Genomic DNA, 27,421 nt, shown 5'->3' on the forward strand with positions numbered 1-27,421 from the left:
GACACTGCCCCACATGTAGGATAGGGGCACAAGTGAGAGGGGACTGGGATGCTGGCATTGATTTAGGCTGTTCAGAAGGAGTACTGGGAGCCCAAGCAGGGGGAAGAAGCCCCTCTCAATGCCATCCCCACCTCACCTCTCAACAGCTGCTTGATGTCCTTGCTGGCGTGTGAGGTGGTGAACTGGTTGACGATGTCCAGTGCTGTCTGGTTGTAGGTGTTCCTGATGTTCACGTCGACACCGCCCTGCCCAGGAGGAGACATGGTCAAGGCCAGATCCCTCCCTGCCACCAGACCCAAGGGAGGCAAGGTACCAAAGGGAAGAGGTGCTGGCTGACCACCAGGGGCTGTCTCCCCACGCAGCCCCGTCCCCACTGCGCTCACCTCCAGCAGGAGCCGCACCACCTCTGTTTTGCCGTAGAGCGCGGCCTCGTGCAGGGCTGTGCCTGTCTTTGTCTGCTTGTTGATCTCGATCCCAGCCTTCAGCAGCTGCCTGGTAGGAAGGAGGGAGAAGCATAAACAGCAGGACATGGACATCAAGGCCAGCCACTTGGCTGCTTTACAATGGGAAGGTAACAACACAAACACCTGCTTTGGGGACAAGGGGCTGAAGCCTGCAGGAGGAAGGTGTGTTTGGGGGGAAGCAGGACTGAAGCCATGATGGGTTTTTCCAGCATAAGGCAGGGAGTTACCTGATGATCTCCTTGTGCCCGTTCTTGGCTGCCAGGTGCAGCGGAGTGGTGTAGTTGGGATCAGTGGCATCCTTGGATTGTCCCTCCAGCAGGGCAACACACAGATGGCTGTTCAGCAGCAGCTGGGCCACCTGCATGAGACACTGGTAAGCAACGGGGTGCAGGTACCCCCACCTGCAGCCTCCCAGTGAGGGGCTCATCCCTGGGGCCAGCCCCCCCACTCCCCATCCTGCCGCTCACTTCCATCCACAGCCCCAGGCTTGGCTGGAGCTGGACAGTGCTTGGCATGGCCACACTGTTGTGAGGGGCTGTAAAAGGTCACAACAGACAGAAATAGTCTTCCCATAACTGGGTTTTTCAGATCAAGCCCTAAAAACCTCCAGTCTCTCCAGCCCAGAGCGACTCTCAGCATCTTGGGGCAACCCAGAGGCATGGTGGAGTTATTTTTACTGCCCTTTTTATAGCTGCAGACATTATAGATACTCCAAAAATGGAAGTATCCCCCTGGTCCCCTCCCAGTGGGACACAGAACAGTCTGGTTGGCCATGCTCCAGCCCAACCCAGTGGTGCTGGCTGGGCCAGGGTCTCCCAGAGCATGGTGTAGCCCTGTCCCCAAGAACTGTGCTGGGGACCTGGAGCAGGGCTGGATGCTCAGAGCTTGCTGGGATTAGCCAGCTCAGTCTATCTGTGCTTAACCATGAGCAAAGATGAGGTGGGTGGGGGAAGGCTGTGGAGAACCAGCAGCAACAACTCCTGGCTTCACTCCCAGTCTGATGCTGCCCTGCTGTGAGGGCAGAGGCAAAACCCACGGCTCCCAGGTTCAGGATCCAGCTGTGTCTGGCCACCAGAGGAGGCAGGTGCTGCCTGCCAGGCTCTCTGTCTTCTCGTGGAGAGAGAGCAGCTGTGGCCAGATGCCAAACTTTCCTCTTGGAGGAGCCAGTGGGCTCCAGAGCTGCCCCTGGAGAAACCCTTGGCACAGGGCACAGCCCACAGCACCCACCTTCAGTCGCCCAAACTCGCAGGCCAAGTCCAGCGGGGTTTTCTTCGCCTTGTTGATGAGGCATGGGTTGGACTGGTGCTGGAGCAGCATCTCCGACTGCAGGGGAGCAATGTGGTGCAGGGGCTCAGCATCACCCTGCAGCCTCCCTCCTACCTGGCATGGCGGGGTTTGCCCCCACCCAGTACCCCAGAGAGCCCCAGGGAGGGCACACGGGTGGCTCTGCGCTCTCACTTACCACCTCATAGTGGCCATACTGCGCCGAGAGGTGCAGCGGGATCTGCCCGTCCAGCGAGGCCATGTTGACGGAGGCGGCGGCGCGAAGCAGCACCCGCACGGGCTCCACACGGCCCTGCCACGCCGCGTAGTGCAGGGGCCGCATCCCTGTGGGCAGCGGGGCTCAGCAGGGCTGGACACGGCTCCTGGCCTGGCGCAGGGGGCAGGGGCCGTGCCTGGGGGTCACCCCTTACCGTTGCTGTCCTTGATGTCGACGGTGGCCTGTGCCTCCAGCAGCAGCGAGATGAGGTCCAGGCTGCCACCCAGGGCTGCGTGGTGCAGTGCTGAGAACCTGTGGCACAAGGTAGGGCTCAGCCCGGCCCCCAGCCCCTCTGTGCTGTCCCCACAGAGCTCCCTGCACGGGAACATGGGCTGAGGGCTGGGATTGTCACCGGCTGCTCATGGCTACATCTTCCCTGATTCCCCACTCCCAGTGCCTCTGATTCCCCATTGCAAAACATTGATAAATCCCTCCAAGCTGTCTGTGCCCCAGGGCTCAGTGAGGGATGCAGGCACAATATGTACCTTGGGAAACTCCAGGGAGAGGAGTCCCTCACTCCATACACTCTGTTGGGGTGAACAGGCAGGATGCAGAGAGATGCATATCCCCTCTCCACAGAGCAGCCAGGCAGCCCCAACACTGCTCATAGCATCTGGCAAACACATCAGCCCCGTGGCCACTCCTGTGCCCTCTGCCAGCTGCCCCCTCCCATGCCAGCAGGGCTGCCAGGAGCCCATGGCAGAGCGTGGGAGGCTGCTGGTAATGAATGAGCCCAGTGTCTTGGGGCTGTGAAAGGGGCCTGTCTGCCTGGCACTCCCCCTAAGCTATCACGTGAAGGGCCAAGGCCAAGCGAGGGGTCCCTGTGCCACTGGGGATTAGCCCATGAACTGCTCCACGGGACATGGGGGGCTCCTGACAGCACCAGCGTGGAGCTCCAATGGGCTCTGCAGTGTCCAAACCCAATGCCAGGGATGCAGCTCGTTCAGCATGGCTCTCCTCATGATCTGCAGTCCCAGAGCATCCCCAAATCCCTGTGTGAGTCTCAACATTGCAGGAGGGACATTAGCCCCAGCAGAGGAGGCTCCTCCCTCCTCCAGTACACCCACCATGTCCCTGAGCCACAGCAAAACCTCTGCCTCCAAGTGTGAATGTGGGGGGTACGACATCCCCCCAAACCAACCCTGTGGGTTCACATTCTGCCCAGGGGTGGCTGCATAAACCCACACTTGCCCACCCCATCCTCTCCAAGCCCTGAGCAAGGTGATGCCAAGGACATCATCAACCATGGCTCTCCCAGGACACACACTGCCATCCCCATGCTTGTATCTCACCTCCCCATCATCCCCTTCCTGTGCCCCAGCAAAACCCAACACAGTGCCCATGTCCCTCAGGCAGGGAACACACCCTTCACCCCAGTTCTCACCATCAGCCCTCCTGGAGCTGCCCAAGCACAAACCCTGTGCCTTATCAGAATCAGATCATTGTTTCTATTATTAAATTCTTTTTCTATTAAGCTCCATCTGTACAGTATTATTTTAAGACAGAGCAGTCCTGCACATTCCCAACCCCCTGCTGGCCTGTTAGGACTCATCATGGACACCTCTTCCTACAGAGTCCTCCAAAAGAAAACATGTAGAAATTAGGTACAACAACAGCACATAAAAACAATGCTAATGACTGACAGGTCAGAGTTAATTCAATAAGAATAATGTGCTTATTTATTTTATGGGCCTTTGTGGTTTCTTTAACTCTCAGTACCCAGCTTATTAAGTACTTGGATTTTGGAAGTGATGAGCTACACAAATATGCTGTGGTCACTTGGCAACCTCATATTTTCTTTCTCTAACTCCCCCCAAAACAATGGGATTTGGCTTTTGGGATATTAAACAGAGGCACAAACACGTGCAGACACTGAGGCCAGCCGGGTGCTCCTCTGGGCTTCAGCCAGGGGGACACGGGGCACTGGCTGGACACGCTGCCATCCCTATTCAACCCCATCCCTACAGAGGGGCACACAGAAGGGATTCATGAAGGATCTTCAGGGGGGATTGAGCACAGCCCTCAGCTTAGATCCAGGCAGGCATTGGCTCTGCCTGTGCAGGGCTTGTCCTGGCTCTGGGGTGTCGATGTGTTCTCCCTGGAAAGCTGTATGATAGATACCCTGAGCTGCAGGACTGACTAGATACTGGGGAGAGGAGGTCCCCAGGCTGTCAGCAGCACCCAGCACCCTCCAGGGGAGCACTCACCCGTCCGCATCCTGGTAGTTCACATTCAGGCGCTTGGCAGATCCCAGGAGCTCTGCAGAGACAAGAGGTGAAGGTCAGGGCAGGAGGCAGAGCCTGCAGGCCCCCAAGCCCCCACATGAACCTCATCCCACAGCCACACCCACCTCCCAGCGCGCAGAACAGTGCCTGGCCCATCCCAGGGGTCTCTCCTCTCCTCTCCTCTGCCTCCACTTTCACCTCCACAAACCCTCAATGGCCTGACCCAGCTCGAGCTTAGCACTTTCCTCTCTCCATTTCTCCTGCCCCATCCATGTGTGCCCCTGGGATGGGCTGGACCCTGCAGCTCCTTCCACCCTGGCTTGGCAGAACAGCGAGCACTTCCCTCCCCTTTATAGGCACTGACACCCCAAAACTGCTGAGTGGGGCCATTTTGCCCCCCACTCGCTCCCTGTGCCCACCACTGCCACCGAGGCCTGGCCCACAGACCACATGGTTGGCATTTTTATGGCCAGGGCAGAGGCTGAAGTTTTCAGCTGTGAATGCAAGGATTGTGCTACCCCATCCCCTTGTCCAGCCCTCCCTCCCCTTCAGGGACCCAAGGATTGTGCCACCTCGGATATCCCTATCCCCCTGCCCATCCCTCCCTCTCCTTTGGGGACCACTGGGCAGAAGAGAGTGCTCAGCCCACCCTCAGCACAGCCTCACGTGCATCCCCAGCTCCCTGCTCCTTCCCACAATTAATTCAAATGGATTTCTTCCTCCTACACAGAGAGGACATTTTATTCTTCACCGACGGGTTGAGAGCGGATTAACATCTCTGGAATTCATCCGCCAAGTCAAAAGGGAAAGAAAGGGGAAGGTGGGGGGGTGGGGGCAAGAAATACCACCGCTCCTCCTCTGCCTTTCCAGGCAGCCCCATCACCAAGCCAGGGAGGATTAAATGCTTTGAATGGTTTCTGTGCTTTTTCCTACAAAAAATCAAAGTCTGAGTGCCAGGCTCTGAGCCTGGGGTGAAACAGCTGCTCAAACCCCACCCTACTGTGGTGGGGTCTTGGGGAAGGAGCCCCTTCCTTGCAATCAGGTAGATCTCCAGGGCTGAAGATGCCTCTCCTTTTCCTTCATCTCCTCCTCAATTCCCTTCTCTTCTCCCTCTCTCCCAAGGTCTCTGCCCACCTTGCATGGCAGATCCCATAAAAAGCCATACTGTGCTGTGACCCCTCTGCTGGAAAAGAAGAGCTGAAGAGAGGCTGGCTCATTCATCATGCAAATGGGTAATTAAAGGAAACCAAGGACTGGAGTGTTTATTACTGCAATTTACAGTGTTTTGTAAACAGCCTAATTAACACAAAATGGGCTTGGAGTGGCTGCTGGTGAAGGACTCGTGACTCCTCACAGCTGAGGGGATCAGGACAGGATCACCCTAATTACCTCTTCCAGGGACTGTTTGTCTTTGAGCCTCAGCCACTAATCCAAAGAAACTGGCTCCCAAAGCCATCACTCAGCAGAGCTCCCACTTCCCCCTCCCAGCCCCAAAAGCCCAGGATCCGGGGTCTTCATCAAGGACAAGCCGCCTCCCTTGACCTCAGCAGCCAGGAAAAAATAACATTTCACTTGCAAATTGGCCACTTCTGATCTGAGTCCTGGAGAACTGTAACCAGTGGGATTGCTCCCACCATCTACAGCTGAAAACTGTCACTGGAAAAGGGTCGGGAAGGGGAGGAGGAAGAAGAAGAAGTGGGGTCCTTACTCAGGGCAGGAAGGGCAGACCCTCGATGACCACTGTGAGCACAATGCTGGAAAAAGTGGGGCTGGATGGAGATGCCCAATGAGCATCAGTACCTCCAAAAGAGGCAGAAACATTCCAGAGCCCCTGGGGGCTGGTCCTAGAGTTGAGCAACGCCCAGTATTTGAAGGAGAGCTCACCCCAAAATCCCATCCCTAACTCCACCTTCAAGGGGACTGAGCTGGCCAGTGGGGTCCAGTAAGCAGGGCTGGGATGTCCCAGGACATGGTGGGTGTCCCTGCCTGCTTCCAGGCAGCTGTCAGCATCCACATCTCCCTGAGCAACATTCCTCAAATTCATTCCCTGCTCCAGCAGCCCAGCCAGGCCAGGCCACAGGGCAAGGCCACACAGACATGGTGCAGGTGGCTGAGAAAGCAGCAGGTCACAAATAGCAGAGGCAGGAGCAGTATTCCTTCTGGGGCCTTCCTAAATGTTTGGATCCAATTGGGGAGGGAGGGAAAGAGTTCATCCCTGGTTTGCAGCTGGGTAAATCGCTGCTTGGAGAGCTGGAGGGTTTGCAGCAAGGCTGGAAGGTGAAGTGTGGATGGGAAAGTGTCTGGGTACCCCAGCATAAAGGCATGGGAAAGGAGATGGATGGCGGGGAAGCAGGGAACAGCCAGGCAGCTGGGACACCTCCACCACTGTCATTCTGCAGCACAGCCTCAAACTCCAGGGACCTGGTGACAGGCAGGCAGCTGATGGGACATTTCCCCACATCCTCCTTCCTCATTCCATCCATGAGCTGCCTTTGACCAATTCCCCAGGTTTTCCCTGCATTTCTTCAGCCCCCTCTCTCCCTGTTGGTGTCCAGGCTACCCATCCTTTTCCACACAGATGTCCTGGAGCTCAGCAGAGGCTGGGCCAAGCTGTTCCCAATCCCACAGCCCTCCCAGACTGGCCCGCTCAGCTTTGGCCGGGGGGCTGCAGAGCTGGGCTGGGAAAGGGCTGCAGGGTTAACCCAGCCTCAGCACTGGGACGGTGTGGCCAGATCCTTCCCAGCCACATCGTTACCTCCAGTGCTGGGTTTGCACTGGGGCAGGGGCACTGTCGGGCCTGATCACAACTCCCATTCCCCACCAGGAGCACGCTCAGATCCTGGGAGAATACACCCAGACTGAGCACCGAAACACAAAACACCCTGAAGGGGTTATTTATTTCCAGGGAAAACACAGCTTGGTGCACCGCAAGGGTTAAATCCAGCCATGGGTTCCCCCTGTCCGTCCCTGCTCCCCTGAGGGCTCCCGCCGGGCTCCCAGCGCGCTCTTACCCGGCCCCGCCGCGTTCCCCGGCGCCTGCCCGGACAGGACGAGGCTCTGCAGCGCAGGGCCAGGCCCGAGCGAGGCCTCGAGGGAGCCAGCGAGCTTCTGTGCGGCGTCTGGCTGCCAAGCGGCAGCGGGAAGCACCTCCGGAACGCTCCGGCAAATTGCTTACAAATGTCGGGCAGGCCGCCGGCCGTGGCGAAGGCAGTGCGGCCGCCCAGCACCAGACGGGGCCGGGACGCTCATCCCTGGCACAGCCTGGCTCCGGTACCTCGGCCCTTGGATCCTTCACTGCGTACCGTGCATTCCCGAGCAGCCCCCTTCGCCCGTGCCTCAGTTTCCCCGCGGGCCGCACTGCCATGGTGGGGATGCCAGGCTGGGCTGGGCTCCTCACCCAGGCTGGGGTGCGGGGGGCACCTCACCCGCCGTGCTGGCAGCCGGCCCGGCACAATCCCGGATTTACCCCCCGGGCACTCGCCTGGCGCCGGCTGTGCCGGCTGCGTGGAGCCAGGCGTGCCCTCGCCCGGGCCGGCAGCCCTGTGCCAGCACAGCGGGCACCATGAGCCAGCCCTGCCCTCCAACGGGGAGCTCGATCCTGCGGGGACACCCGTGAGCTTCACCCCGAGCTCCTGCAGACGGACACAATCCCTCCGAAGCGCTCCTTGGGAAGCAGTGACACGTGCTCGCCCGGGTTTGGCTGCGGAAGGAAATGCCCAAATATCCCGTGGAGTCCTGCCCTGTGGAGACTCCTGCCCTGGCTCGCACACAGGAGTCAGGCTCCAGAAGGGTTTATTTTTATTTTTTTTGCTGTGAACCTCCCCGCCGGTTTTGTCCACCCAGGGCAGCCACAGCAGAGCTCCACCATTTTCAAGGCTTTGTTGGTGTGGAGGATAACGCACAGATCCGTGTGGAGATCCACATCCTTGCCAGAGACACTTGGAAGAACACCCCTTTCTGCTGTTCCTGTGTCACAGACCCTCATTCCATCCCCTCGTCCTGGGAAGTCACATCCCTACGCTGCTGCCTGCAAGTACCCCTGTGCCTTGAGCTTCCCTGTGCTGCAGGTCTGAGTGTCCCAGTGTCATGAACATCCCTGTGCTTCCAGCCACAACATCAACCCTGAGTGTCCCTGTACCATAAGCATCCCTGAACATCCAGTCCTGAGCACCCCTTCACTGCCTGCTACAAGTAGCCTGCATGCAGAAAAGCCCTGCAAGGGCAGTGCAGGAACACAATCCAGCTTCCCTGGGCAGTGGGAGAGGGACAGTGTGCATTGAACACACCAAATACATGCACATACCCTCCTGGGAAAATGAAATCCACCTGGGGACTATCACCACTAAGCCAATAAACCAGATGGCGGAGCTAATCAGCTGCTATCCTGCAGAGCACCAGCCATCTCTGGTGGTGGTGGCAGCCTCTAGAGCTGGAGGCGGAGGTGGCAGGAGGTGGCAGCTTCACCCAACCTGCCCTATGATGGCCTGGGGTGGCCCTGCCTCAGCATATGGTGCGTTCATGCCAGGGCTCAGGACAGACTCACAGACTCTTTTGTCTTGGCCAAAATCAAGACCCAAAGAGGTGATGTCCATCCCTCTTCCGCAGGAATCACCCTTCCCTGTCGCCTCTCTGTCCACAGGCACGTCCGCTGTGGCCACCCACACCTGGCTCCTCCCGGCAGGAGACTGCCTGCTTCAGGAGCAGTTTCTCAATAGGTTCAGAAGATTCACCCACCTCGATAGGGAAGGAGTTCAGCCACAGAGATATTAAGAAACTCAACCAAAGCTGCCCAGCCAGCTCAGAACAGAGGCTAGGTGAGAGCCAAGGGCTCCTGACCCCAGCTCTCTACTGCAGCCACCAGCTGAACCGCAAACACTGAGCCCAGTGCTGTGCCCAGCTCCCCAAACAGGGGCTCCCCTAATTCCCCCGTGGTGATGGTCGGTGAATTTGGCTGCCAAGGTGCTGCTGCCCAGGATACCTGGCTGAGCACCCATCCCTGTGCCCAAATGCCATGGCTGTCCAAATGCCAGGGGTGCCTTCCTGCCCACAAAGAGACTGTTCTGGGCTTGAGGCTTTGCAGCATCACTGAGGATGGGCTCCCCACCAATGCTGACAAACAAGCCCCTTGCCAAGCCAGGCACTATGGGGTAGGTGTGACTAGAGCAAAGCCACTGGGCTAACTGGCAGGGATGTGGAAACTGCAATCAAGGAGGTGGATTCTCATCAGCAGAGGGCAAATGGCAGTGACATAAGAGCAGCTGGGAGCCCCTTACTGTCCCTACACCAACATCTGGCAACTCCTCAAGAGTAACTGAGAAACCCACCAAACCCTGGGCCAGACCAGGGCCCTGCCTGCTCTGACACTGCCCAGGCTGCAGGACAGCTGTCACACCAGGCCCTGCTCCTGGTTTCAGCAGCCTGGAATAACCCCAGCAGGTGCAATAACCTTCCAGGAGCTGAACTCTGGGCAGCTCCTCACAGCATCCCTGTGATGTGAGTATCCCTGCACATAATGCTCATTTCTTTTCATAACCTCAACACAAATCACTGTTCACCCCCGGCTAGAGCCCCAAATCTTAGGGCTTACAGCCACGCAGAGCCCAAGCTGTTCTTGCCACCAATTTGTCAGCTGATGGCATGTCTGAATCTCCTTGGCATCCCTCCTCATCTCCTTCTTTAAGCAATACTGGCCTGCAACATGTTCAGATACGATGGTGGATGATGGTGAATGCAGGTGATGGCAAAGGCAGCGGAGTTTGAGAGCTCCAAGGATCTGCCTTCCACCCTAGGCTGAGCTGGAGACCCACAGCAGGCAAAGAGGGATAGGGCAACAGGACCATGGAGTCACCTGGGAGCCTTTTTCCTTCTTTGGAAAATGCTGTGAATATTTTTTCCAGGGGAAATCAAACTTTAAAGGTTTTTTAAGAGGCTGGTAGCAGGTGAGACATTGGGCAGCATCTACACACAGTACAGACACTGATCACTCACCCCCAGCCCAGCCACTCCAGGACCCCCATCCAAACCCCCAATTCACCCCTGCTGCTTCCCCTCACAAGCAAAGCAGGAAAAAACAGGCAGTTTGTTCAAAGTGAAGGCTCCCAGAACAATGAAAGGAAAAGCAGAATCGGAAGCCCCGTCTCCATCCACACAGCTGGGAAGAAGGTGCAGCTCTCGGCTCTCGACCCCAAGGTTTGATGGCCACAGGGGACAGAAGGGACAAACACCAAGCAGGGAAAAGATCATCACAAGGATCCTTTGGAGCTGAATTCACCCCTTGCAAAAGCCAAACACATGCTCCTGCTCTGAGTTTCAGGTCCCCAGAAGGATTTCAGCTGGGGTGAGATGTATGGTGCTTGCTCCCCCTCTCCACAATAATTCGTGGGTTTGTAGTGGCTGCCTACCCAAAGCGATGCAGCCCAGCCCAGCTCCCCTGGCCAGGAGAATTGGTAACACCCCTTCCCTTCAGAGCCAAAATTGCATCCCCCAGCCCCATCCAGGATGGAAACAGCAGGGAAAGGCTTTGGGTGGGGGAAACCAGGCAGCTCCTTCAGAGATACAAGGGCTCCTTTCCCAGCTGGCCAGGGAAATGCGTTACCGGGAGGTGAAGTCACCGTCCCTGCTGGGACCTGGCTATTCCGCTCTCCAGGATATGAACTCAGAGGAGCTGTATTTGCCCAGGGAAGAGGTGGAGCCTTTTCCATTTCCCCCATCCTTCCGAAAGGACAGGACGCCTCCCGAGCGGGAAGAGATGGGCTGATAGCGGTGGGGGCCAACAGCCAAGTGCGAGCACTGCCTGAACCTGCAGCGGGCACTCCGTGGGGCCAAGGAGCCCTGGGCTGTGGGACACAGGCACCAGCAGAGCATCGGCTCCAGCATTAACAGTGCACCTTAGCTCATGTCCAGCTGGCTCCCTGGGAGCCAAGGAAGGGCTATCCCAGATACCCTGGCAAAGGGGCTGCACCTACAGACGCTCTCAGTGTTGTCATTAATACCATACCCAGCAAATGGTGCATTAAAATAATCTGTGGTGGATGTGCTACAGATTGACAAGCGCAGAAATAACACAAAAAGGACTTAGAGAGATTAGGAGAATAAACCCAGGCAGATTCAACCTGGGAAAAATGCGGATTGCAGCATCTGGGGAGAAATAATCCAACCGGCAGCAGGTCAATGGGAGGAAGAAAGAGGGGAAGCAGGATGTGGGGGGACGGTGAGAGGAGCAGTTTGAGTGTGTGTGGGCACAGAGGGAGCTGCTGGTCATGAAAGCAGCCTCAGCAGCCCTGCATGGGGCTTCCAAGGGAACCATCTCCCACCATGTGTTCTGTTGCTTCTGGGGGTACCATCCTCCATCACATACCCAGGGCTGTGAACATGAGAGAGGCTCACAGAGGATGTGAGGGATGAGTGACAGAAGCCAGCAGTGAAGCGCTGGCCTTGCATGGGAAGATTAGGGCAGGTCAGTAAGTCTGGATTAGCTGAGCAACAGTTAATTAGGGAGGGCGGGCAGGGACACAGAACTGAGCAACCCACCTACACCTGGAGGGGTTTGACGCTCCAAGAGCAGCACGTACCTATTTATTTTATGGTTCTAACAATGAGCCCCAGATCAAAATTAGAGCCGCCAACAGTGGCCAGCAAAACCCTGTGGGCTCAAGGGAGCAAAACAAGGATCCAGCCCCTACATTGTAGCTTGGAGGTTGCAGCAACCGTGCAGCTCCCAGGGGAAGCAGGGCAAGGCTGAGGCTGGGGGACAGCCACAGCCCTGTGGCACCATGTCACCCTCAGTGCCAGCCCCATGCCCGCACATGGCAGCTTGGCACCCAGGAGCTGCTCCAGCCGGTGGAGCCAGTACTCAAAGCACACAGCGATGCGGAGGCTGGAAACCCTGTGACATCCTCCTCCTTTGGCCCCAGGGAAGCTGCCGTGCACCTGGAGCAGGCGCTGCCAGAGCGGACGGAGCGGCTGTCCCCACCCTGGCTGTGCTAATCTGGGCAAGGCACACAAAGGATGGGAGGGGAGGCAGCAGGAGGTGAAGCTGTTCGTTCGAGGTCACCCAGAAGGTCGATGGTTCAAGTGCCGCCACTCCTTCCCGAGGCCGACACGGCTGGGAACTGAATTTTATTCCAAACTCCCCCCTCTCGCCAGCAGCCCGTTGGCAATCAGCTGTCGGCAGCCCGGGACTAACCTCAGACGGCTGCTGGCAGCCAGAGTTCGGAGTCACACGGTTAAAAATACCTTGCGGATGCCTTTCTCCAACTCTGACCCTGCAAGCTGGTGCTGCCGCCAGCCCCGCTCGGGACGTGCCCGCCGGGGTCTCCTGGGACAGTCACAGCCTGGGCTGTGCAGGGACATGGCAGCTGCTGCCTGGGGACTGGGTTTTCCTAAAAACCAAGGATTTCCATTTCTGGGGGGCTGCTGACTATATTCTCTACTGCCAAACTGAAACAAAGCACTCAGCTTCCTAAAGCTTCCTTCCAGCAAGCAATGCCTGCACTGTCCGGCTCCCTCTGAGCTGCAGCCTGGATTCAGCAGCTTCAGCAAAACACCTCCTTCCCTCCAGGACAGAGCTAAAACATGGCCCCTGCTTCCTGCCAGTTTCAAGGGATGCTCAGTGACTGCTCCTGCAGATTCCGTGATGCTGCAGCCATTCGTGGCATCTGCATTGGGACAGAGTGTAAGGATCTCACCCAGCAGTGGCTGCTCAGCTCCCAATGATGGACAGGAGGGATCCCCCTCCAAATCCCTTCTCCAGTGATGGTGAGGGTGCATAGGACACCTTGCTGTTCCCATTCCCTGTGCAAAGGTCACCTACCAAAACACATGAGAACTGACTGGCTGCTCCATGCTGCTGGCAAGTGGGAAGGGGAGAGGGATGGGCCCATCCCCAGCAGGCACAGGCCAAGCTCTGTCCAGCCTGGGACAAGCAGCCTGAGAGGGGTCATTCCATTGCCACTCTCTCCTTTCCCTCCCAAGACAGGGAAAGGTGGTGTCCTTTCAGCAGCACCGTGGCATGGTGTTGTCCATGGCCAGAGCGAGAGCTCTTTCCCAGATGGATCAGACCCTCCAACTGCCTGCCTGTGTTTCTGGCTGGACAATGCCAAAGCGGGAAAGCCATTGCCCAAATGCTGCCTTAGCTGGATTGGGATATTTTCATGCAGACGTGACAGTGAAGGATTTGCCTGGGATCCTGCTCTACAATGGGGTTCCATATGCAGTGGACAGCAGAGGGACATGACAGCTTCATGACCAGGATGTCCTGCACCACCCTGCATGTCCGCACATGGAAGCAGCAATCACTTAGGAGCTGGTGACAGTCTGTGTCCTGGGGAGAGGCATCACCCTGTCCTGGAAGCAGGAACCCAGGACCCCACACCCACCTTTCCATCCCTTCAGGACCCTTGGTGACTGCTGAGTTATTCTGGGCACTGCATTCCTGACTCCCTCCCCTCGTCCCAGCTGCTCCAGGGCCGGCAGGGAGGGCAGCGGGTTCCTCCCATTGCCCAGCCCGGACGCCAGAGTCGGGCAGCAGCTGCTTGGGGACCAGCTGGGGACAAAGGCGACACAGAGCAGCCCCATCCCCCCATATACCTTGGAAGGGACAAGGGCTGAGTTACAGCAAGGTCAAAGGCATCACAATACAACTCCAATAGAAAAGAAGGAGCTGGATCTGAGGACCCTCAGTCCACTGGCTGAGCTCTGGCCAGCAGCTCCCCATAAAGGAATCAGGAAGGGGTTTGGGGGCAGCACATCAACACCTCCCATCCCCCAAAGAACAGACCCACCTCAGCACCAGAGGTAAACAGAGGCAGAGGCAACATCCTTGGCTCCTTGCCAAACCAATGTCATGCCCAGCTTCCCACAGGGACTCCTCTGCCAGGTCAGACCCCTCCATCCCAGCCCTGCCTGGGTGCTCCCCACACCCCATCTCGATGGAGCAGTGGTGGGACACAAGCCAAGACCTGCCCACTCCCTGGACCCCTGCCGGGAACCCGATCTGTTTACGCCTTCCTAGCGTGGCGGGTGCGTGTCAGGAACGGCCCCGGCAAGCCCGACTTGGCGCAGGCAGGACGTGGGAGCGAGCCCTGAAACCCCCACCTGCTGCCCCGCAGCATCCCAGGGAGCGTGCAGGGAGAAAGTGAGGGAGCACAGGGAAAAATGGGACCCCCCTGCCTCCATCTACTCCTTCTTGTGGGAAAAGGCACCACTTCTTGCTCTGTGCTACCCCTTCTGTGGCACCCAATGCCCCCCACCCTGGCCACAGGATGATGGCAGGTTGCTCCATCCCCAGGCCTGGCAGGGAATGGCTTTCTGAGCAGTGGCAATCCTTCTGGGAAAGCATTGGCAGAGCCAACCAGCCCCAGAAGCCTCATGTCCCTTCCTGGAAAATGAGTTACTGATTTTGCAAACACATGGCTGGCAACATGTGTGGGTGCAGGGGGTTAATGACCAGCCACATGCTGGTCCCTGTCCCAGAGTTTGGGACTGAGGAGAGGCGCCCACCTTCACTGTTCCTGGGAGAAGATGTTCATCCAGGACCACTCACCTGCTGTGAATTCAGTCCCACAAAGCCATAGGCATTTGGAGCAGGCTGCAGTGGGATAGAGTAGAGCCATGACTTTGGGGACTCAGAACTGGACACCTGCACATCCACACCAGGTTTGGGGTGAAAGCAACAGAGAAGCAGCTCCAGGATATCCATGTGCTGCTAAATATAACCAGTGGGACAGGTGCTCCAAGACAGGGAGTTGCCTGCGCCTCAACACTGTTGAGGAGGAAACTGAGGGCTCTCCCAATGCTTAAGTAGCTCTTGAGGTTTGTCGACACAGAGCAGGGTCAGAGGCAGCACCTCATTCTGTGCAGGAGCCTCCTTCCCTCTAAGGAGGAGGAGGAGGAGGAGTGTCTCCCTTCTTTTTAAGCCAGCAGGATTAGCAGGTACTGGTTCAGGGAAGCCAGGAGGGCTGATGAAGCCCTTCCCATGTGTGTCAGCCGCACAAAACCAAACCAGAGCTGCTTCAGACCAATCAGAGCAGCCTGGGCTGCAGCCCAAAACAATCCCTGGGTCATGGTTGTGTTGGACCCCACACTGCTGGCCAGACTCACCGTGTCCCCATGTCCCCCACGTAGGCAATGATTAGCCAGCCACCAGGGAGGACTCTGGCCCCTTTTGGAGGCCACTGAGGCAAGTGGTTCACACGTGGCCTTGCCATGGTGGGGACACATCCCAGGGCCCTGAGGGGCTGCACAGGCTGTGAGTTGGGACAGGACACCCATGGAAGGGGAAGATGGGTGGGGTTCCATCTTGCTATTCTCCATCTTGCTATTTGCACCCAGTTCACCTCCAGCTGGAAACTCCCTTCAGGCTTATCCACGCCTGTCCTGGCAAAGAAACAAGGTGATGCCTCACAAGGGGCTGCTGGAGGGGGAAAGTGAGACAGGCAGCCCCTGAGATAGATGCTCCATGGAGGCAAGAGGCACCTGCAGAGTGGGTGGCAGAGGCTGAGCCAACCTCGCTGCTGGGGCCACCTCGGTGACAGGCACCAGATGCCCTTGCCATGCTCGCCACCTCTTCCAACCAGACAGGGCCTTACACAATCAGTTGTGCCCCGGATTATGAAATCCCAGGACTTTTCACCCCTCCCAGTACAGCTGCCCACCTCGGGTGGCCAAGCCAGACCCAGCTCCTGGGATGGCACCGGGGAGGACGGGGCAGGGGTCTGGGCATGGCAGTAATGCCGGGAGCCACGCGCTCCCTGCGCAGCCTTGGCTGGGGCCCGCAGGGAGCGGCGCTGGCAGGGCTTGGCGGAAGCGCAGCCGGACGTGTTGCACCAGGCCTGGGATGCTGCGGGAGCTGCATACCTGCCTCACGCAGGTTCTCCCTGCTCCCTTATCTCGCCATCGCAGCCCTGCTCGTTTGCAGCTCCGGCCTTTCTCCCTGGGGTTGCAAACGGCTCGGGGTGGCTTCGCACCTACCCCGGGCAGCATCCCAGGGATGGGCCAGAGTATCCAGCCCTTCCCTGGGAGGGTAGAGATCATACCGACAGAGCCATTTCCAAGCAGTTTGGGCATCTCCAGACAGGCCTGTGACTCACCAGGACACCTCGGCAAGGCTTGGGTGATATTACAGCCCTAAGGTTCAAACAGATCCCTCCCTCTCCATCCAGGAGTGAGCTTTTAGGGAAGCCAGGATGGGATTTAGGGGGAGCTGGAATGCTCGCAGCTCCTCCCCACCCTCTCGCTTGCTAGAGCAGCCAGAAAAAAAAAAAAAGGTGGTTTATTGTTATTTAGTTTCTTGCCCCTTTCATACTCCTTTGCCGGAGTTTTTGCCAGCGGCAGGCCCCGGGTCTGGCAGGGATCCAGGACAGCCGAGGCGCTTTTAAAAACAAAGCAGGGCGCGTGCATGCACACATACACGCACGGCATCCAACCCCGCTTTTAACTCTTGCCGGAGCAATGCTGGTGGAAGCATCCATTTCCAGCAGGAAACCATCTTACACGCGGTCCATCGCCATCGGGATCCAGCAATTCACCTTCCACCTTCCCACAAAAACCTCTTTGCGGCACTGGGATACTGCCAGGGAGGTGGCAGAAGTGATGCTGGTCGTTGTCGTTGTCCACCAGCTCCCTCCTGGAACCAGCCAAGCCAGAGGACAGAATGCCTGTGCTGGCAGTGTCCTTGCCACGTCCTGTTCTCTGCAGCCCTGGGGAGCACCGTCCTGGTTACCATGCCCATGTGTTGCTGGCAGCCGGGCACACGGCGTCCCAGGACTCGGGACTGCCCTCCCTGTCTGCCTTCAAGCTGTCCTCATCTGAATTGTCGCGTGTTTCTGGGTCAGACAGCCAAAACGGCCTCTGTGGCCCTTGGGAAGGGACAGCTGAGCCCCCTGGTCTGAGCTGAGTCACCAGGAAATGCCCAAGGGATGGAAATTCCCCTCCTGTCCCAAACCTCAGCCTCCTGCCTGTGACACTGGGGACGGATGCCAGCCTGCCTCCATCCGTGGCCTCTAGGGACCTCCACATTTCCAGGAGATCCCAGATTCCCTGGGATACGCCAGTGCTGTCTGGCCATCTCCAAAGGACAGCAGCATGGCCTGGAGCAGGCTCAGTAGTCCCCACATTCATCCCCTTCTCCAGAATTAGCCTGGTTTCCCCCCAGTCTTTTACAGAAACAAGAAAAAGTCAGCTGCAGTGTCCCAGGCTGACAGCAGGCACCACAGGCTGCCCTGCCAAGGCTGGGGACAGAAATACAGACCTGGGACAGGGGGAGATGTGGAGCTTTGAACACAGGGAAATGGGGTGCAGAGGGGCAGGGGCTAGGCCAGTCAGTGCCCAGCACAGGCTCCTCCATCTCCCAGTGTGATGCTGTTTGCTCACGCCTTATCTCCTGCTCTCGGCACAGCGACTCTTTCCCTGGCTCCGGGCGCTCTGGTGGCAGCCGGGCCCCTTTCCAAACACAGCACCCGTTGGAGCACAGCTTTGGAAACCAACTGTCCCTTCTTTCCTTCCCCTGCCTGTGCTGAGCTTTTCCTTCCCAGCGAGAGAGGTGGGAACGCCAGGATGTGGATGGGAAAACCCACCCAGCAAACATCAGGCTACCAGAGGAGACCTCCTTCAGGGAGGTTGGGAACCACAGGTGGAGGAAAGAAAGGATTGACCCCAGTTTGCCACGGAGCTGCAGCCCCACCACCATCCAGCCCCGTGGCTGCTGCACTCTCCAGAGCCTTTGAAGCCTCTTTTCTCCCACCCCCACCACCCACCCACCGCAGGCTGGTTCAGGAGCAGGTCTGGGCACGCTGTGGGGTGCTGGGGTCCCCGGCACGGGGCCGCCGCCAGCCCGGCTCCCCGGGCACGGTGCCTCGCCCTGCTCCTGGCTCAGTCCTGGAGGAAGAGGGAGTTTTGCCCGTTTCGGCAGAGTTTCTCAGCGTCTCTCCGCAGGCGTGCCCACAGCCCTTCCAAGTCAGAGCGCGGCTGCGGAGCCGGTCCAGCCCGTCAGACCTACAGCGTGCGGGGAGAGGAGGGGAGGACACGGCCAAGGACGCTTTGGGAACTCGTCCTCGAAACCTGGGCTTCAAGAGACATGGCCAGGGCCACACTTGTGCTTGGTGCCAGAGCCAGGTCCAACCGCCTGCACTGCCTGGGGCAGGAGTGGAGCAGGAAAGGTGCCCGGGCACCCCTGCACCACTGCCACCGGGGAAAGCCATCGGGTGTAACAGAGCCTGACATGATAAGGATCCTGCCCAAGGCCAGTCTGGGCTCTGTCCTGCTGCCAGACCAGGAATAGCACCTGGAGTACCCGAGGGTTTGAGACAAGCCTCACCCCAAAGAAGAGGATGGTCTGCCTCTGTAAGGGGGATGGCACCCTGAGCTTTCTGTCTGGCACAAAGGCACATCCAACACCATTACAAAATAACTCCCAGATTGCAAAAAGGAGCAACTTCTCCCCCTAACAACTACAGACCTGCTGCTGTTGGGAGAAGCAGAAATCCCAGCAGGTCATGAAAGGAGGGTGGATGTTTCTGCAGAGGACAGAGACACAGAGCGCCGGTGGCAAAGGCTAACAAATCACAGGAGAGATATTAAACCTCACGCTTTGAGGCTTAAGCTGATACAGCTACTAGGGATTAGGAGGATATTCAAGGGGGAGATGAGTGAGTTATCCCACATCTGCCTGCTACAGTCTCACAGCAGTGAGCAGAGTGCAGAGCAGCACTGTCCTTCTCCTGCCAAACTGGATGGTGGCAGCAGCATCTGAGGGCTGGCACAGATCTTGAGAAAACCTTAACATGCTTTGTGCTGCTGGGACGCAGCAGTGAGAGGCTCCAACACAGGCATGGCGATAAAGCCAAGACCCCTCTGCAAGCTTTGCTAGCATTTAACAACTTGCTAGGTCATGGCCCAAACACAGCCATGTCCCAGGAGCCCAGCCCAGTCCTTAATATTGAAGCTCTGGAAAGCACCAACATAGCTGCTTAAATGGGGCAAGTGGCTGACAGAACCTCCTCAAAGCAGCAGCTGAACCTCAGCAGGGCTTTGCTCCCTGTCCTTGAGAGTTTCACACCAGTTTGCTCAGCTGCTGCCCTTTCTTTGCACTTCGCACACGTTTAAACAAAAACCTTCACCACTCCCTTGAGGAAGGCAAACAGTGAGTCCAGCTCCCATCACCTTCCACAGCTCCTCCAGGCCCTGGTTATCACAGGGGCACCCCCATCCCCATCCCCTATCCCTTGATCCTGCATCCACGGATGGGGACACCCAAACTTTGCTGGGCACTGTCCAGCTCCAGGAGCTGTTGCCCCTGAGATCCCTGGCCAGAGGGGCTCTGCCTCTCTCCTCTCCTGGGAGCCCCAGCCCCTCGGTGCTGGCCCTGGCCGGGCCAACTGGTGCATTGTTGGTGAGGGCAGCAGCCCAGGGACGTGATTGATCACGGGGGAGAGAGGCCAAAGCCGTGATGGGTCGTTTAACAATTTCAATTAAACTCTGCAGCGCTCCCGAGGCAGAGGGGAGGGGAGAGGGAGAAAGAAAATAAAAAGCGGGATGTTTCCATTGCCAGGGAACCTCAGCAAAGCACGGCTGGCCTGGCAGGAGCAGCCTGGCTCTCCCAGACCAGAACCCCCTCCCTGTCTGCAGGAGTGACCACGGCGTCACGCTGACGTCCCCTTCCCACAGGCAGGACAACTGCCCTCGCCTGCCCTTTCCCTCCTGGCTCCTGCCCCCAAAAATCTTGTCCCTGCCCACCCCAGCACCTTGGAATGAGAGGTGCTGTGACCCACTTGTGTGGCGGCGCTTGCGCACCGAGAATATTAAACAACGTGTCCCTGAAGTTCCCGCTGCTGGGACTGGCGCTTGGATTTTGCTTACGTGCGGTGACTTTTTTAGGCACAGGAAGCCCCAGAGGGCTGATCACAGCGATCGAGCTCCCAATCCACTGAGACAGCAGAAGGACTCTTAGAGGGATTTAAAAAAATATATTTGAAAAAAAAATTTAAAAAAAAATCAGCATCTCAGCCTGTCATATGGAAAAGGCACTTTAATGAGCAGCAAAGGCAGCAAATGCTTGGCTCACACGCCATCGGTGAGAAGAGGGAGAGGGAACCATAAGGGAAGGGGAGCAGTGGTGCCCTCCATGCCACAGATGAGCCTCCAGGACCAGGCAAGCCCTCCAGCAGGTCAAGCATAGGAGCCCCACTGAGGGCTTGCAGCAGTGGCCTTGGAGGGGTCAGGGTTTTTTGGCCCCTCCTTATAAAGGAATAAAATAAAAATAAGCCAAGGGAGCTGCTGATGCTGCTGCAGTGGGGGAGTTAAACACACATGTTCACGTGGGTGCCCCACAGCTGCAGGGAGGGGAAGACTCCAGAGAGAAAACAGACGGGATTGAACTGGGAGAGAGTTACCGGAGGGTACGGGAGAAAACAAGTGTGACTTCACCCCTCTGGCTGTGCAGGAGGAAGAGAGCCATGAGCACCCCAGCCTGCACACACTGCTAGGCCATGGGACACCAGCTCAGGGGACAGGGCTGTGTCAGCCAGCAGGACACTCATGTCCTGACATTGCCTTGGGGATGTCCTTCAACCCACCCATATGCTCTTGTCCTGCTCAGGGACCCTGTACAGGCACAGTCCCTGAGCAGCAGAGGCAATGACACCCAGTACCTTCACCCAGGGAAGGGGCACCAGATGCCCCTGTTCTGGGGAGGAGGCAGCTCCCAGCCCTTCTGAAAGCCCAGCAGTTGAGATTTACAAAGTTCTGGCCCCAGTCAAATCTTTCCAGTAGATGACCCAGGGGAGCTGATCCCCTCCTCACGTTTTATAATCCTCAGCCTAACTCAGGTTTCTCCGCGCCAGCCTCTCTGCTCTGAGCTGCTCCTAAGAAGCCTTAAAGCTTCCCTGCCTGAGTTTCCCCTCTCCCTCCTCCAGACAGCTTATTCCCCTTCAGCTTTCCCACACACTCCCACGAGACCCCCCACGATGAGCAGCCTTGGCAGGGGTATCCACGCTCCCACAGCCCAGGGAGCCAGGGCACACCTTCCCCCAGCCAGCCAGACAACGGGGTGATAATATAATAGGGCATCGAGAGCCCTTTTATTTACTTTTCCCAGTTTCCTTCTCTTGGTCTGTCAGAAGAAATGACCAGGAGCTGAGCTCTATGCAAGGGCTCTGTGGCACTGGCCACAATCTCATCCACCTTTCCACCCTCCCTGTCTCCTCCTGATGCCATGCAGCATCTGCAGGAACCCAGTGCCCTTGGGGACCCCTCCCGAGCTCTCTGTTCGCCCCAAGCTCTGCTTGCTGCTGACCTTTCTGAGAGCACAGGCAAGAAAACAGCCCTGCTGAAGGGTTAAACATTACCAGACTGAAATTCAAGGCTTGACGATTGGTTCCAGTCGACTGGCCGGGCTGATAATTTTTCACAAGATAAATAAGGCTGGGAGTGAGCAGTAACCACTAAAGACCCTTTGTAGCAGCGTCCCCCCCAAAGCGGTTCACTTCCCCCCACCATGGCTGCTTCCCTTCACCCATCCTGCTCCGTGGCCCACACTCCAGGACCCTGGCCCAGAGCCCAAGGGGAACCCCAGCTCAGCTGTAGGATTGCTTACAGCCCGCTCATTCATCCGCACGGGCTGTGCTCACACTCCCGCATCCGGCCGCAGCGTAACTCGTGTGCCGGGGGTCAGAGCCAGCACCCTGGCTTGGCCAGCACTGACACCTGCACCCCAGGACTGGCAGGAGTGCCCAGCCAGGGGGAGGGAGCCCACGGCTCTCTGCCCAGGTACTCACTGCTCTTGGACGCCTTGATCTTGGCCACCAGTTTCTGCACGCCAGGTATGTCCCCGTTCTTCACGGCCTGGATCAGCTCCTGCTCACGCCCCATCGCAGGCAGGTGGGAGCAGCGGCAACGTAAAAACACTCAGATTCCAGAGGTTTATAAAGCCATGGAAATAAGCCCCTAATTCCTCAAAACACACTTTGATGAGAGATGAAATCCAGGAAGAAAGACACTTTACAATCCCACAGGGCATAAAAACCAGAAGGAAGAAGTCTTTCTGTTAAGGGCTGAAGTCCCTTTCTGCATCAGGAGGAGCAGGACACTGATGGGGTTTGGTTGGAGAACATGCAATCATTTAAAACAAAAAATACTTCAGTGCTTGGGGACAAGCTCGTGGCAGCACCAGAGCTCCACGAGATAGAACCAGGCAGCTCGGGGCAGGATGTCCAGCGCTGGCAGCATTGGGATGCCCTCAGCCTCTCACAGCACTCCTGGAGCCAGAGGTGTCATGCTTTGCTCCCTTCAGCAGGCTCTGCTGCATTGATGAGTCCCTAATTCTTCCCAAAGGGATTATGGGCTCGTTGCCATCTGGAAGTTATAGATCCTCCCTCTCTGGTGCTCATTAGCCCCTTCGTTTTGGCATTCCTCTCGGTGACGGCACTGCAGGCACGCTGGGGAGCCCCGAGCACAGCCGAGCCCCGGCACGGCAGCCTGGGACCTGCGGAGGGAAGAGCAGAGTCAGCCCCCAAAGGCCATTTACCTCCCGGCTCCGTTGCGACAGCTTTTGTATCCATGCCGGAGAACGAATACTTTGACTATATTTAGTCCTGGAGGGACTTGGCTCATCCTTATGTTAAATGGAGAGGGAAGAACCTGTGGAGGAAACCTCCTGAGGGTGCTGCCCCTGGAGCAGGACAGGGGCACAGCTCCTTCCCTGCCCTCCTGCGGCCACACACACCACATCCTCCCTAAAGGCAGCACACAGGGCTTGGGGCACATGACATCTCCCCCTCTCCTTTTCTCGTGGCAGCACACAAGGGATGGAGCTGGGAAGGTTTAGCCAAAGCCCTCTCCAGCCCATGGGAGGGTCAGCCTGCCTCACACTCTTCTCCTGTGCAAGGATAAACCCTCACCCTCCAAACTTCCCGGGATGCTCAATGCTCTGGCACCCAAGACACTTCTCCACCAGTTGAGGAGCTCTCTCTGGCCCCAGTGAGGACTTGGGTGTAATTCAGCAGGACAACTGTGCACAGAACAGGATCAAGGCCATATCCTGCCCAGCCAGGGTACCCTGGAGAGGGCACAGGGTCCTACAGAAGCAGTTCACATGTCCCAGCCTGTGCTCCCACACTGCATCTGGGCTGCCCAAACTGTGTGGCAAGAAAATCCCTCCTGGTTCAGGGCCATGCATCTGGCAGGCTGCTCTGACACCGGGGAGGAGTGTGCGTGCAGGAGAGCAGGGAGCACACACCGTGCCAGCTGCAAGGCCATGGCCAGATCACCCCACAACTTCTCCTCTGCCCATCCAGGACAGATGGGCAGCTCTGGTTCCCCCAGTCATGGCTCAGTGGAGTCTCCCTTCCCAGAGCGCTCACCCTCCACAGTTTATATAACAGTGGGTGTCGCTTCCTCCGAGCAATCGAGGTCACTGTTCGGAGCATGGAAATCACAGGGGAGACAAGGCAACAGTGACAGGTCCTGTTGGGGTGGGGGCAAAACCAGGAGAATCCTGTGGCATAGCATTGCTCAGCCAGGAGCTGCAGCTGCCCATAAACACGGCTCATGACTTGCCCGTGTTCCAGCGCTCCCCAGGGTGCAGCAGCACAGGGCAGATGAAAAGATGATCCTCAGGTACTGCCTTAGCTGGTGCCCGTCGGGGTCAGCTGCCACCTCCCCTCGTCCTGGGGAAGTTTACCTACCTCACAACAAAGTTTCAGCCACTTGACTCAGACTAACCTCTCGCCGCAAACAAATCCCCTCCCGAAATGCCCCTGCGTGCTACCGTCTTCAGAACTATTTCGTTTAACCCTGTGCACTGCATCCAACTCTGCGCTGCTCCTCAAGAGCGCTCACAAGAAGCGAACGTGAGGCGGTGAGACGACTTCATATTTGAAAAGTCTGTCCGGCCTCACTCGGGAAACGGCCCCGGTGCTGCTGCCTCGGCTCCCGGAACATGCGGGGTTCAGCGAGCAACCCGGGGGGACCCGGAGCTCCCAATGCCGACCCGCACCTCCTCAGCCTTTCCAGAGAGGAGCAGCGAAGGTAAAAATCGAGAAACGCACAAAGCTGGAAAAGCGACAGCAAAACATCCCTCCCACACGAGCAGAGATGAGCCTCCAGCCCAGGAATTCACCTGGAGAACCAAACTATCCCAAACATTCCCGCAGCCAACGGCAGCGCCGGGGAAGAAAAAAGGAGGGCGAGGAGGAGAAAAACCCCCCAAACAAACCCACACCAGTTACGTAAGTGGCGGAGGAAAGATGCAAAGGAGCTGAAGGCACCCAGCCGAGTCCCGAGGGGCGGCGGGGGCAGCTCGGTTCCCCCGGGCGGCTCCGGGCGGGCAGCGAGGGGGGCCCCGGCCGCGCCCCCGCCCCGAGACCCCCGGGCGGGGCGGCTCCTTCCTCCGGGCGCCCTCGGGGGGATTTTCGCCCCCACCGAGGCGAGTTGTTCCGCGGCTCCTGGGGCGAGTTGTTCCGCCGGCCCCACTCACCTGGCGGCGCTCCCAGCCCGCCGCACCGGGGCGAACCGAACCGCGCCGGGGCGAACCGACGGCACCGGACCGGAGCCGCTCCGGAGCGCGGAGCACCGAGCACTGCCGAGCCCGGCCCGGCCGCAACTTCCCGAGCCGCGCGGGGCGGGAGCGGGGCCGGTACCGGAGCGGAGCCGCGGGTCCCGGCTGGCAGCGGCGCGGCACTCGGCAAAGTCCCGCTCGGGCCGGCCCCGTCCCGGCAGGAAATCCCTCCCCGGCCCGGCCTGATTGGAAAAGCCCGGCGGGTTGTGCGGCGGGGCCGGGCCGGGGCTGCTGTCACTCACCGTGATGCGGCGTCGAGCGGGGCAGGGAGCGCTCCGCCCCCGGCCGGGGCTGCCCCGGGCTCCCGGGCATCGGCTCGCTTGGAGCGGGGTCCGGCTGGACACACAGCGCGGCCCGGGACCGGCGGCGGGGAGCGGCACCGCCGTGCTACGGCACCGACGCGATGCTCCGGGACCGGCGGGGTTCGGGACCGAGCTGGTGGGAGGTTCCCCATTCTCCATCCAGGACTGAGACAGTGGTTCGGGACCGGCTCCCTTGCGAATCCTCCATCCTCCTCTATCCAGCTCCGAGCCGGTGGTCTGGGACTGGCGTCGTACGGGACCGAGCCAGTGCTTGATGCGGGATTGGTCCGGTGCTACAGGACCGGCCTCGGAGAGAGGTTTCCCGTCATGGATTCAGGAGCAGCACGGTGGTCTGGGAATCAGCCCTCCACCCCCAGCCTCCTTGGCAGAGGGGCTGCATAATGCCACTGATGGCACCCGTGGGACCAAAATCCACTGATCCCCAGCTGTCCAAGCCCCAAATTAATCCTACTGTCACAAAGCACTAAAACTACCAAAAATCACCCATTTCTGCCAATCTTCAGCAGAAACAGCAGAGGCAAGTGCTCCCTCGAGCACAGTTCTTTTAAAACAAGAGATTGCCTAATAAAGCTGGACAGTTTTGTTGCATGATACCACTGGATTATCATCAACTAATCAGATTAAAAACACATGGAGGCTTGGTTTTATTCACTAAACGGCCAGCCTGCAGCTCCCTGGGGGAGTTACAAAGATCCCACACCTCTTCAAACCAGGCCTGATTCATTTCACCAAATGATGGTTTCATGAGCAATCCCAATGAGGGGGATCCTCAGCAAGGAGGAGGGACTGACATGTCCAGACACACCCTGTCTTTTCATATCGGGAATAAAGAGATTATTATGCATATCTAATTATAAATGTCAACATTTTATGGCTGCTATGCTGAAGCACGAAGCTCTAAGAAGCCCGGCTAGAAAGGGCTGTGAAGTGAAAGGTCTTGTTATTCCCCCTCTGAGTTTTTCCAGAGCTTGTAAAGCGCAGTGACATTTATAATAATCCCCTGAATTTATGCAGCACCTTTTGTCCTTTTAAGGATCTTAATTAAGCTTTGCAGTTCCCTGAGCACAGACTAAACCCACTTTGCAAAAGAGGAGCCCAGGTCCTGCTTTGTACAAAATGTGTGTCCCATTTCAGGCAGGGGAAGGACTTTTTCACCCCAGCAACCTCTAGCACATGCTGTTAAACCACAGTAAGGGCACAGCACCCTGACATCCCCAGCGAAAGGTTGTGCTGCTGCAGCCACACTCGTGTGGCTAAAGCTGGGTAATTCAAACTTCGATCTCCAGTGTCACACAAACCTTTTAAATGGAGGGTGCCACTGGAGAAGTTTACTAAAAATCAACAATTTCTAGTGCAGCCTTCAAACCTTTTACCATATAGTGTCAGTCCTGACACTGCACTGAAGCCCAGCGCCTTTCCCTTGATGGCCCTGCTTACAGGGAGTGGAGCTGGAAGGAGCAGGCAGCAGCCCCCATTTCCCTCCATGAATCCCACTTTTCCAGCCATTCTTGAACAGCTGGTTGGTGACACCAGCACAAACAGCTGCCAGTGGCTTCGACTGTGTCCACCTTGCAGAGCTGACACATCCTCCCCATGACATTTATTCCACTGTGCCTGCAGAGCAGGTGCTGAGAGCATCGACTGAGTTTTCTCTGCAGAGTAAGTTCTTTAGCAATTCACCCCCTTCCATGCACCAGTACGAGATGTTTTAGAGTCTAGGGGGTTTCAAGGTGCAGGCACAGTTGTGTGGCCAGCTCTGCCCTCAGCCTCTGCAGAAAGGTGCCCAAGGCAGCACTGACTTGTGTTCCCCACTTTGGGTGAGGACCCTGGGGGCTCCAGCTGCTTCGGGCTGCTCAGTTCTGCAGGACCCCGGTTCCTGCTTGCAGCTCCTCAGGTCGATGTTGCCATCTAGAGGTCCCTGCTACAGCGATCGTCTCCTTGTAAAGTATTGGGAAGGAGGTTGTTGTTTTGGTTTTTTTTTTTTTTAAATTCAATGCAACAGTTCAAAGCAGTCTTTTTAGGTTAGCACATGTCTTGAGTGGCTGCAGCTCATCTTGGCTTGTCTCACAGCCCCTGCAGCTGTGTAAACCCCTCCTCTCTAATCTGACATTATTTTGAGATGAATTTGCTGTCCAGCATGGAAGCAGCCACAGGGGCAGAAGCAATACACACAGTGACATCCACAGCAGCTTCATGGCCAGTGCTGGCTCCAGGTGAGGATGGGACAGACATGGCTCCAAATTTTGGACTGCAAGACTCCCACCCCCAGATCTCACCCATGAAAACCAAACTTAGAAGTTCATGGCTGTTTCATCCCC

At 57.6% G+C, this 27,421-nt stretch overlaps 2 protein-coding genes across 4 annotated transcripts in view; one reads left to right on the forward strand and one right to left on the reverse strand.

Moving 5' to 3' along the window:
- Window positions 1-6,047, forward strand: part of TMEM94 (transmembrane protein 94) — a 73,430-nt gene extending 67,383 nt beyond the window's left edge. Inside the window, exon 33 of the transcript XR_009279068.1 lies at window positions 5,352-6,047. The gene's annotated coding sequence lies outside the window, so the exon portion shown is untranslated. The remainder of the gene's footprint in view (window positions 1-5,351) is intronic.
- CASKIN2 (CASK interacting protein 2) overlaps window positions 1-24,949 on the reverse strand; it is a 33,500-nt gene extending 8,551 nt beyond the window's left edge. For 2 of the 3 annotated variants that reach the window (XM_058852691.1, XM_058852690.1), the window contains exons 1-9: window positions 24,700-24,949; window positions 22,001-22,707; window positions 4,212-4,263; window positions 2,159-2,256; window positions 1,927-2,072; window positions 1,692-1,787; window positions 692-822; window positions 384-492; window positions 137-245 (exon numbers count right to left, since the gene is read on the reverse strand). In XM_058852691.1, the coding sequence (XP_058708674.1) occupies window positions 137-245; window positions 384-492; window positions 692-822; window positions 1,692-1,787; window positions 1,927-2,072; window positions 2,159-2,256; window positions 4,212-4,263; window positions 22,001-22,094 (835 nt within the window). In that variant the 5' untranslated portion in view covers window positions 22,095-22,707; window positions 24,700-24,949. The remainder of the gene's footprint in view (window positions 1-136; window positions 246-383; window positions 493-691; window positions 823-1,691; window positions 1,788-1,926; window positions 2,073-2,158; window positions 2,257-4,211; window positions 4,264-22,000; window positions 22,708-24,699) is intronic. The other variant, XM_058852692.1, reaches the window with a different exon arrangement.
- Between the last annotated feature and the right edge of the window lie 2,472 nt (window positions 24,950-27,421).

Source organism: Poecile atricapillus, chromosome 17, assembly GCF_030490865.1.
Source record: "Poecile atricapillus isolate bPoeAtr1 chromosome 17, bPoeAtr1.hap1, whole genome shotgun sequence".
In the NCBI taxonomy this organism is placed as follows: Eukaryota; Metazoa; Chordata; class Aves; order Passeriformes; family Paridae; genus Poecile; species Poecile atricapillus.